The sequence below is a fragment of the Phocoena phocoena genome, chromosome 3, assembly GCF_963924675.1.
Source record: "Phocoena phocoena chromosome 3, mPhoPho1.1, whole genome shotgun sequence".
Lineage (NCBI taxonomy): Eukaryota > Metazoa > Chordata > Mammalia > Artiodactyla > Phocoenidae > Phocoena > Phocoena phocoena.
Window position 1 is genome coordinate 152,490,806 of NC_089221.1, and position 12,407 is coordinate 152,503,212.

General features: G+C 39.1%; 1 protein-coding gene across 1 annotated transcript in view; it reads left to right on the top strand.

Annotated features, from left to right (window-relative positions):
* Positions 1-588: 588 nt before the first annotated feature.
* FAF2 (Fas associated factor family member 2) overlaps positions 589-12,407 on the top strand; it is a 57,326-nt gene continuing 45,507 nt past the window's right edge. Inside the window, exon 1 of the mRNA XM_065874317.1 lies at positions 589-699. Within this exon, the coding sequence (XP_065730389.1) occupies positions 637-699 (63 nt within the window). The 5' untranslated portion in view covers positions 589-636. The remainder of the gene's footprint in view (positions 700-12,407) is intronic.

A 12,407-nucleotide genomic window follows, 5' to 3' on the forward strand; every position in this document is an offset into this window, starting at 1 on the left:
CGGAAAGCTCTGCCTAAGGCTGGTAGTGCCCGGGTGGCCAAGTCCCAACCATTTTCAAGGGGCGCACACCTTCCACAGCTTCCGGCTCGAAGGCGGCGTGGGAAATGCCCCCACCCCCACCCCGCCCCCAGTATTCGGGGGCTTTCGGAACCTCCTGAGAGATGGTCAGGGGATTTTGGAAACATCATGGCAGGAATCAAACGGCCGATATTTCTGAACGACTGCAATTTCCTAAGAAACATTCAGAAACATTGGAGATGAAAATGGTTAGGAAGAAGGCGAAATCTGCCGAGGGGCATTCGTGAATTTCCGAAGCTTCTCGAGGGGCATTCGGGACCTCTCGGTTCTTTGCGATCTATTCGAGAGTCAAGTCTCTGGTAGATCCGTTCGTCGCCTAACTCCTAAGGGCGACTTGGGCAGACAGTCCCCCGACAATTTTCGGAAGTGTTAGGGATCGGCCCGAGAGTGGTGCCCTCTAGCGGCGGAAATTGTCACCATTCCCGGCCTCCAGGTTGGGCCGGCACGCGCAGACGCAGTTGCGCGCCGGCGGCTGTTCAGACCGGATGTGGTTGCTGCTGAGGTCATTTCCGGCGGGTGACGGTGCGGACGGGTCAGAAGCGTAGAGGCGGCTGCAAAATGGCGGCGCCTGAGGAGCGGGATCTAACACAGGAGCAGACAGAGAAGCTGCTGCAGTTTCAGGTAGCAGCGAGCGCTCGGTGAAGCGAATGCCACCGCGGGCTAGGGAGTGGGTCCCTAGAGGAGCCCAGAACCCTGCTCAGATTGGGCCCGAGATTCTTCTCAGACCAGCAGGCGGCCTCCTCCTCCCCCCCAGGCGCCAGTTGCCCTGCTTGCAGCCCCCGGCGCCCGAGCCTCTGTCGGTCCCCAGCCTTCCAGGAATGGCTGCGGGCAGACCCGCTCCCCCTCTCTCCCCTCAAGAGGGTCAGCTTCCCGGGTTCCCCTTAGCGGCGCCCGTCCTCAGCCATCCTTTTTCCAGCCTGGTTACCGTTTGGACCCTCTCCGCCAACGACTGTGGATCTACTGGGATGCTTAATCCCCACCGTGGAGTTGGCTTCGTTTCGGGTCTCTGGAAGGCCTCCTACCAGGCTCCCATGCCGTTTCCACAAACGTTTACTGAGGGCCTCTTGGGTGCCAGGCCCTGTGTTGGGCGCTCTGGTGGCAGTGGGGTCAGGATTAGCCCCCGCCCTAAAGATGTGGGAGGACACCTCGTAATGAAACAGTGCATGGTAAATGTCATCAGTGCCGTCTGACGGGGTTTATTACCTCGGTCTTATTCCTGGGCTCACGTTCTTGACTCTGTTTGAGGAGGGTGGGAAACTTGCTGGAATCTGCCTCCTTTTAGTGGATGTTTGGGTTAAGAACTTTGGACACTATGCACTTTATCCCTGAGCTGGAGAATCTGGTTGGAGGAGACTTAGGTAACCTTGACTCTGTGTTACCCTAATGGGTACCAGTTTCTTTATTTCTAGAATACGTCTCTTAAAAGTGTTTATCCCCTAAGGATGTTGTGGAGATCAAAATGAGCTATGGATGTCTAAAGGGCTTTGTAAACAGTAAACTGCTCTTAAACAGTATTGCAACTATTAATCATTATTTAACTTAGGATAGAATTAAAGTTAGTGGTACGCTTATTTCCTAATATAAAATATGCTAAATATTCATTAATTACACAATATTTACCAAAAACCTTAGTGCTCAGGCAATAACAACAAATGGATAGAATACCATTTATTGAGTATGGTGTTGTAGGTACTTTCCTGAAACAATATACATTATTGTATTTAATGCAACCCTGTGAGAGTCATACTGTTACAATCCCTATTTTAGAGATGAGGGATATGAGGCTTAAGAAGTAACATGCTCAGGTTACACAGCTAGTAAGTTGTGATGTCAGATTTAAAACCGGGTCCATCTTCCAGAACCCTTCCTGAGCTCTTGACGTGTGTGCTGTACAACCCATGTAAGTAGCAGTGTACACCTGAAAGTGGAATGCAAATGCTCTAATATTGTTTTTTTTTCTCTCTGCAAGTTTTCACTTTTCTGTGATTTCCTTGATTTCACTGCAGTTAATTTTGAAGTGTTTTCTCTTAAATCAAGCAGTGGGTTGGAAGTGTATAAATTGGAAAATACTGTCATAGAAGTAGTTGACATTTGTTTGGAGTTTTGAGTAGAGAAATTGATGACACAGCACATTAGAATTAAAATGAATAAAGAGGGCTTCCCTGGTGGCGCAGTGGTTGAGAGTCCACCTGCTGATGCGGGGGACACGGGTTCGTGCCCCGGTCCTGGAGGATCTCACATGCTGCGGAGCGGCTTCGCCCGTGAGCTATGGCTGCTGAGCCTGCGCGTCTGGAGCCTGTGCTCCGCAACGGGAGAGGCCGCAGCAGTGAGAGGCCCGCGTACCGCAAAAAAAAAAAAAAAAAAAAAAAAATGAAGAGCAACTAGCTTCTACTTCCTTACAGACTACTAATTTCAGAGTGTTGTTTAACTCTGGCAGATCATTTTATCCCTTACAACTCTTGAGGGATAAGCACCCATGTTTAAAGTGTAATGAGGTGAGGTGAACCATAAGTCGTGAAGTACTTAGTCTGGTCCTGGAAGAACATGAATATGTGGTAGCATTTCTGAGATAAAGTGCATAGGAATCTCTGTTTTTGTCTTCATTGGCTGTCTCTATCAGTAAGAGAGGTGAGTAGCAGGTTAAAGTTGTATTAAGATTGCTTTATGAAATTAGATTTAATAAGACAAATACATTTGTGTATTCTTTAAGCAGTTGCTTGGATCAGGTTCATCATCCAGATTACCATTAACATCCTCTGAAATTTACTAGGTGTCAAGCGTTATACGAGGTATTTGATGTACATTAACTCTTTTAAACCTTTTTGTAACACTGTAAGGTGTTAACCCCAATTCAGTTTATTAATGAAGAAACAGGTTCTGCGAGGTCAAATAACTTGCTCAGGTGGTAAGTGGCAGAGATTTAGAAATCCATACCCATAACCATCTTGCTTATAACCTAATGAAAAAGCCAGACACATATATAAATAATGAGTATTCTGCAGTATATTAGTGCTCATGGTGTAATATATGTAGTAGTATAAACAAAGTGCTGTGGAAATTTAGGAAATGATAGTATTGATGAGGATGGAGGGGGAAAGAAGGATGGCTCAGTAGTTACCATTAAGTTTCTACCGTGCCTTAGGCCTGGTGCTAGATAGTTTAGAACCATTATGCGTAATCCTCACAATAGCCTTGTAAAAGTGCCACAGGTGATATGCCTCCTCCTAGGTAAGGAAACAGGTCTAGTAAAGTATTTGCTCCAGATCATTAAGCTCTTAAGTAGTGGGGATGGAATTAGAATTAGAAATCTAGTGGATCTGGATCTGAACTTAAAAGCCGGACTCTTTCCACTGTACTTTGCTGCTTTGAAGGAGGAATGGAATAACAGGTGGTGGGCAGGAGTATGTTCAAAGCTGAGGCATGGATATGAAATAATGTAGAATGTGTTTGTTGTGATGGATTTAGAGAATTGGAAGATGAAAATAACACTGGAAAGGTAAATTACAGCCAGATTTTGGAGGTCTGTGCTCAGTGGTTTAAACTTTAATCTGTAGGCTTGAAGAGCCATCAAAGATTTTTTCAACTAGAGAGTGAAATAACACTAGGTTTCAGCTTTGCTTCACTAACAGTATGGAGCATGTGCTTGGAATCTCCACAGGGATTAGGACAGAACAGGATGACACTGCTAGGAGTCAGTTTTCAATAAGTTGCTTCATTTGATATATTGAAATTAGCAAAAGTGAAATATTTTGGAAATCTCAGGTTTCCTCTATTTCACTTTTTTTGTGACATGATTTGATTGGAACTCCTTAGGTTATATTTAGCAGGCTTCTAAGTCTGTTTGATGTCTTTTAAGATTCTTCTAGTTACTTTCTCCTGTTTATTTTAGAAGCAGTTGAATATGAATAGCTAATGCCATATTTATTTTAGGCCTTCCCCATTTTCTTCAAATGGGAAATAATGAGTTTTAAGAGGAGCTAATACAAATATGGGGAAGGTCAGTTGTATTGAAGTCCATGTTTCCAAATTTCCAAGTATAGCCGATTCCCCTGGTGTCTTGGTTTACTGCCTCTAGGTTGCTGTTTGAACACCTTTAGAAGGATGACATGGATAAAGAGAGAAGCAACTAAAGGAGCTATACATGGCCAATAGAGGAAGAAACAGTCCTTTTCTGCTTGTACAGGAGTATAAAATTTTGAGATTCGAAGGTGTTTTTGTTTTTGACATTTGTTTAAACACTTATTGAGCATTTACTTAATCGAAAGTGCTCTAGATCCATTGTATCTTTAAGTCCTCCCAGTAAACATGGTGTAGGTTCTGGTATTGTTGAGTAAACTAGGATCAGGAGATAATTTACCTAAGGTCAGTGATGAGCTTAGATTTGAATCCAGAACTCTGGATTCTCTTTCTTACTACCTAGCACTGCCGCTCTGGCCCTAAGTTTTGATTTGTTTTCAACAACAGGTAGGTGAGTAGGGCCAACAGAAACAGTATGGGACACTTTGAAGAAGGAGAACACAGCAAAGGAAGTCCAAAAGTGTGATTCTAATCCTGGACATCATCACTAATGTTAATTCTCTTAATCTTCTCTACGTGAAGATGGACTTTTTAAGGAGAAAGGAAGAAGAATCCCCCAAAGTGGGAATGAGCAAGGAGGACCGTTCTCTCCCTTCCATACCCACAGGTATGAGAGAGAAAATGGGAGAGAGGGCTTCAGGGGGAGGATCTTCAGGGAAAAGCCAGGTTTCAGTTAGACCATGAAGATGAAGGAAGTGTTCCGGAAGTTAAGGATCCTAGGGGATATTGCTGCATAGCAGGGCTTTTAATTCTAAACAGAATCCTAAAAATGTGGTGTTACTGGGTCAAAACAATGTACGTTGTAAATTTTAATAGCTACTGCTAGACTGCTTTCCAGGGAGTTTTGGCAGCCCACACTCTCACCAAGAGGATGTGAGACGACCAGTTTCCCCACATCCTTGCCAGCACTGGATGGTGTCTTCAGTTTTTGTTAATCTGATTAAATTTTCAGAGTCCTTGTTTTAATTTGCATTTCTAGTGGTAGTGGTGTTTGTAGTTTTTGATTTTGTTTTGCAGTCAGTTGAGTTTGAACAGCTAATGCAAACACTTGTTTTAAGCTATTTCAAATGGGAAAGAGTAGGGACATAAGAATGAGGGATTGGCTTTGCAGATGTCCCACGGTATTATGGAAGGTTTGTTTTCTGGTTGCAGAATAAAAAGTGCTGATTTTAAGATTGAATTCCGTTCTATAAACTCCTGATTATAGATGAGATTGAGCTCCTTTTTGCTACTTATGGTTAGTTATTGTATAAATTCCCTGTTTATCCTTTATTCATTTTCTATTGGATTATTTGACATTTTCTTATCAGTTTGTACGAGTTCTTTATGTATACTGGTCATGTATAGCAAATATTTTCTTTCGTGACATCATTTATCTTTGATCATTAATCTCTTCACTTACCCTTATTTAAAATTATGTCATCAAATTGGCATTTTTTTCTTTCTGGCTTTTGGATTTTCTTTTTTGTCTAAGAATACCTTCTACTTAATGACATTATACATATGTTCTCTTTTGTTTTCTTCAAAATATTTTGTAGATTTCTTGTTAAAATCAGATCTTTAATCCATGTGGAATTAATTTTTTGTGTATGAGATGAGAACCCAAACTTGCTTTTTTCCAGGAAAGGCTATAGTTTAGCTGAATAGTCAATCCCTCCCCCAACTGATTTGAGTAGTCCTCTTTATCATAGTGTACTCTGTTTTCGATAACCTATTTGCTAGTGGCATTACTGAATTAATAATAATAGCTTTCTACCAAATTTTACTGATAATATCTGATAGGACAGGACTCCTTCCCTATTCTTTTTTTTAATTATTGGTAATTCTTACAAGTTCTTTCATGTACATTTAAAAATCATTTTGTGAGCCACTATGGAGAACAGTATGGAGGTTCCTTAAAAAACTAAAAATAGAAGTACCATACGACCCAGCAATCCCACTACTGGGCGTATACCCTGAGAAAACCATAATTCAGAAAGAGTCATGTACCACAATGTTCATTGCAGCTCTATTTACAATAGCCAGGACATGGAAGCAACCTAAGTGTCCATCGACAGATGAATGGGTAAAGAAGATGTGGCACATATATACAACGGAATATTACTCAGCCATAAAAAGAAACGAAATTGAGTTATTTATAGTGAGGTGGATGGATCTAGAGTCTGTCATACAGAGTGAAGTAAGTCAGAAAGAGAAAAACAAATACTGTATGCTAACGCATATATATGGAATCTAAAAAAACCAAAATGGTTCTGAAGAACCTAGGGGCAGGACAGGAATAAAGATGCAGACGTAGTGAATGGACTTGAGGACACGGGGAAGGGGAAGGGGAAGCTGAGATGAAGTGAGAGAGTGGCAAGGACATATCACTACCAAATGTAAAATAATAGCTAGTGGGAAGTAGCCACATAGCACAGGGAGATCAGCTCAGTGCTTTGTGACCACCTAGAGGGGTGGGATAGGGCAGGTGGGAGGGAGGGAGACGCAAGAGGGAAGAGCTATGGGGATATATGTATATGTATAGCTGCTTCACTTTGTTCTAAAGCAGAAACTAACACACCATTGTGAAGCAGTTATATTCCGATAAAGATGTTTAGGGCTTCCCTGGTGGTGCAGTGGTTGAGAGTCCGCCTGCTGATGCAGGGGACACAGGTTCGTGCCCCGGTCCAGGAAGATCCCACATGCCGTAGAGCGGCTAGGCCCGTGAGCCATGGCTGCTGAGCCTGCGCGTCCGGAGCCTGTGCTCCGCAACGGGGGAGGCCACAACAGTGAGAGGCCCGCAAAAAAAAAAAAAAAAAAAAGATGTTTAAAAAAAATCATTTTGTGCAGCCGTGGAATTATTGGAATTGCTTAAAATAATAATTTGGGACTGGTTGAAATTCAGGCACATGTACATTTCTTTATTCATATGTCACATGTCCTTTAAAATATATTTTTTAACTTTCCTCTAGTTTTTGGATATTCCTTATTACACTTATTCCTAGGTATTTTGTAGTTTTGGTCACCCTGTGAATGGGATATCTCTTTATTTCTAAATGGTTACTGATAAAAATGCTGTTGCATTTTGTACATTTATCTTGATATTTTTGATCTTCTATCGAATTTCTTATCATGTTTTCTGATTATTACTAATTTTCTAGTTTTGTCTCTTGGGCTCTTTTTTTTAGTAACAATTTTATTGTGATATAATTGTCGTATCTTAAATTAACCCTTTTAAAGAGTGCAGTTCAGTGGTTTTTAGTGTATTTACAAAGTTGTGCAACCATTACCACTATTTACTTCCAGAGCATTTTCATCACCTCAAAAAGAAACCCATTAGCAGTCACTCTCCATTCTTCTCTCCTTCTAACCCCTGGCAACCACTAATCTGTATTCTGTCTCCATAGATTTTGCCAATTCTGGGCATTTGGTATAAATGGAAGCATACACTGTACAGCCTTTTGTGCGTGGCTTCTTGCACTTAGCATAATGTTTTCAAGGTTCATCCATATTGTAGCCTATATCAGTACTTCATTCCTTTTTATGGCCAATAATGTTTCATTGTGTGGATAAACCACATTTTGTTTATCCATTTCATCAATTGATGGCCATTTTTATTGTTTCAACTTTTCAGCTATTAATATTTATGCTGCTATGAATATTTGTATACCAATTTTTTTTGGACATATTTTCAGTTCTCCTAGGAGTAGAATTGCTGGGTCACATGGTACCTCTGTTTAACTTTTTGAGAAATTGCCAGTTTTTCCAATGCAGTTATACCATTTTCCTTACCAGTAGTATGCGAAGGTTCCAGTTTCTCCACATCTGCACTAACATTTGTTAATCATCCATCTTTGAAACCATCCTAGTAAGCGTGACGTATTAATCTCGTTCAATCTCGTTGTTTTGATTTGCATTTCCCTAATGACTGAAAAGATGGTTGAGCATCTTTTCATATGCTTATTGGCCATTTGTGTGTCTTCTTTTGGAGATACAAAATCAAATCTTTTGCCCATTTTTTAAAAATTAAAGTGTAGTTAACTTACAATGTTGTGTTTCAGGTGTATAGCAAAATGATCCAGTTATATTTTTTTCAGATATTTTTCCATTATAGGTTATTACAAGGTACTGAATATAGTTCCCTTTGTATCACAGTAAATCCTTGTTGCTTATCTATTTTATGTACGGTAGTTTGTATCTTTTAATCCCATACTCCTAATTTATCCCTCCCCTTTCTTCTTTTTCCCTTTGGTAACCATAAGTTTGTTTTCTATGTCTGTGAATCTGTTTCTGTTTTGTATATAGATTCATTTGTACTATTTTTTTAGATTCCACATATGTGATATCATATAATATTTGTCTTTCGCTGTCTCACTTCATTTAGTATGATATTCTCTAGGTCCATGTTGCTGCAAATGGCAATATATCGTTCTTTTTTATGGCTGAGTACTATTCCATTTGTGTGTGTTATGTGTGTGTATATACACATTACATCTTTTTTTTTTTTAACTGATGTATAGTTGGTATACAATATTATATAAGCTACAGGTATACAATGTAGTGGTTTGCAAATTTTAAAGGTTATACTCCAATTATAGTTATTATAGAATGTTGGCTATATTCCCCGTGTTGTACAATATATCCTTGTAGCTTATTTTACACATAGTTGTTTGTACCTCTTAATCCCCTGTCCTTATATCACTCCTTCCCCCTTTTCCCCCCTGGTAACCACTAGTTTGTTCTCTGTATTGGAGAGTCTGCTTCTTTTTTGTTATATTCACTAGTTCATAGTATTTTTTAGATTCTACATATAAGTGATATCATACAGTATTTGTCTTTCTCTGTCTGACTTATTTAACTTAGCATAATACCTTCCAAGTCCATCAGTGTTGCTGCAAGTGGCAAAAACTTCACCCTTTTTTATAGCCGAGTAGTATTCCATTGTGTATATATACCACATCTTCTTTATCCATTCATCTCTTGATGGACACTTAGGTTGCTTCCATATAATGGCAATTGTAAATAATGCTGCTGTGAACATTGGGGTGTATGTATCTTTTCAAATTGGTGTGGGTTTTTGTGTTTTTGGATATATACCCACCAGGAGTGGAATTGCTGGGTCGTATGGTAGTTCTATTTTTAGTTTTTTGAGAAACCTCCATACTGTTTTCCACAGTGGCTGCACCAATTTACTTTCCCACCAACAGTGTATAAGGTTTCTCTTTTCTCTACATCCTCTCCAACATTTGTTATTTGTGTTCTTTTTGATAATAGACCTTCTGACAGGTGTGAGGTGATACCTCACTGTGGTTTTGATTTGCATTTCTCTAATAACTAGTGATGTTTGAACACCTTTTCATGTGCCTGTTGCCATCTGTGTGTCTTCTTTGCAGAAATGTCTATTTTGGTCTTCTGCCCTTTTTTAAAATAAATTTATTTATGGCTGGCTGGCTGGCTGGTTGGCTGTGTCGGATCTTAGTTGCAGCACATGGTATCTTTATTGTGGCACACGGAATCTTTGTTGTGTCACGTGGACTTCTCTCTAGTTGTGGTGTGTGGGTTTTCTCTCTCTAGTTGTGGCGCCCAGGCTCCAGGGCACGTGGGCTCTGTAGTTGTGGCATGTGGGCCCCAGAGCACATGGGCTCTGTAGTTTGCGGCACGGGGGCTCTCTAGTTGAGGTGTACAAGCTCAGTAGTTGTGGTGTGCAGGCTTAGTTGTCCCGTGGCATGTGGGATCTTATTTCCCCGACCAGGGATTGAACCCGTGTCCCCTGCATTGGAAGGTGGATCCTTTGCCACTGGACCACTGGGGAAGTCCCAGCCCATTTTTTAATTGGGTTGTTTGTTTTTTTGATATTGAGTTGTATCAGATGTTCATATATTTTGGATGTTAACCCCTTGTCAGTCACATTATTTGCAAATATTTTCTACCATTCTACCATTCCATTGTCTTTTCGTTTTTTTGATGGTTTCTTTTGCTGTGCAAAAGCCTTTAAGTTTGATTAGGTCCCATTTGTTTATTTTTGTGTTTATTTCTTTTGCCTTGGGAGACTGATCTAAGAAAATATTGCTATGATTTATGTTCGAGTATGTTTTGCCTATGTTCTCTTCTAGGAGTTTTATGGCATCATGTGTCATATGTAGGTCTTTAAACTATTTTTATTTTTGTGTATGGTGTGAGGGAGTGTTCTAGTTTCATTGTAGCTGTCCAGCTTTCCCAACACCACTTGTTGAAGAGACTGTCATTTCCCCATTGTATATTCTTGCCTCCTTTGTCATTGATTAATTGACTGTAGGTTTATTTTTGTCCTTTGCCCATTTTTTACTTGGGCTATTTGTCTTTTGTTGTTGGGTTGTTAAGAGTTCTTTATATATCCTGAATACAAGTCCTTTATCAGATATATCATTGGCAAAAATATTCTCCCATTCTGTGGGTTGTCTTTTCACTTAATCATGTCTTTTGAAGTTTTTTAATTTCATGAAGTCCAGTTTAATGTTTTATCTTTTGTTGCTTGTGCTTTGGTCATGTCTTAGAAACCATGGTCTAATCCAGGGTTACAAAGATTTACACCTGTTTTCTTTTAAGACTTTTGTAGTTCTGGCTCTTACACGTAAGGTCTGATCCATTTTTAGTTAATGGATATGAGGTGGGGGTCCAACTTCATTCATTTGGTTGTGGATATCCAGTATTCCCAACACCATTTCTTGTAAAGATTATTCTTTCCCTATTGAATAACCTTGAAACCCTTGTTTAAGATCAGTTGACCATAACTAAAGGTTTATTTCTGGATTCATTTCTGTTCCATTGATCTTTGTGTACCCTTATCTGTATCTACACTGCCTTGATTATTGCAGTTGTGTAATAAGTGTGAAATCAGGAAGTATGAGTCCTCCAACTTTGTTCTTTTTCAAAAGTGTTTTGGCTATTCTGGATCCCTTTCATTACCAAATAAATTTTGGGATCACCTTGTCAATTTCTGCAAAAAAAGGCAGCTGGTCTTTGATAGGGATTGCTGTTACTCTAGATCAATATGGGGAGCATTGCCATCTTAACAATATTAAGTCTGTCAGTCCATGAATATGAGAAGTCTTTCCGTTTATTTAAGTCATCTTTAGTTTCTCTCGATGTTTTGTAGTTTTCTGTGTACAAATCTTGCACTTCTTTTATTAAGTTTATTCTTTTTGAAGGTACTGGGAAAGGAAATGTTTTCTTAATTTTATTTTCAGGTCATTCATTACTACCATATAGAAATATAACTGATTCTTGTATATTGATCTCATATCGTACAACCTGGTTGAACTCTATTAGTTCTCTATTAGTTTTTTTGTAAATTTCTTAGTTTTTTCTATATACAAGATTATGTCATCTGTGAATAGATAGTTTTATTTCTTTTTTTTCCTTCTTGCTTAGTTTTAGTATAATGTTGAATAAAAATGGCAAGAGTAAATATCTTTGTCTTGTTCCTGATCTTAGGAGGAAATCATCAGTCTTTGACCATTATTATGTTAGCTGTGAGTGTTTCTTAGATCAGGGTGACAAAGTTCCCTTCTATTCCCAGTTAGGTTTTTATCCTGAAAGGGTGTCTTGGGTTCTTAAAAGGGTTATATGAGACAACGCAAGTAAAGTACCTGATAAATACTAGGGCTCTATCAAAAAAAGGGGCAGTTTTGGAGAATGTTCAATTGTACACATGTTCTGTTACATTTCTCTTTTTTTTTCCAGGGAATATTTAATAAAGGGTAGAACTGAAAATTTGCAAAACTGTCCTTTTTTAAAACTGGAATTAGAAGATAAGAAACACTTATCAAGTAGCCTAATGTATACTCGAAGGAGTGCAAGCCCTCTTCAAAAAGGATACATATAGAAAATATTTTATATACAGAAGACTTGTCTGATATTTTTCAAATTTACAGAATTAACCCTGTGATTTGGGAATTTAAAGTGTTGACAGTTAAACTTTGTAAAGTTTTTTCACTTGAAAATTCAAATTTAGCTTAGTTTTAGTATCCTTAGATACATTTTCCACAAGATTAGCATTAATACATTGTATTTCATTAGTTTTTGCCTAACCTTTTCATACAAAATGATGACATTCTGACGCTGTCAGCCCTTCTTTATTTGTTAATAGGGATAAAGATATATGTTCCCGCCCCTGTTTAGTTACACCGAGTTATAGTATATATAATAAAGGCAGGATAAACATTTGATCCTTTCAATTATTTATTAGTTTTTAAATAATGAGTTGATTCCTAGCATCCTATGAAGTAACCATC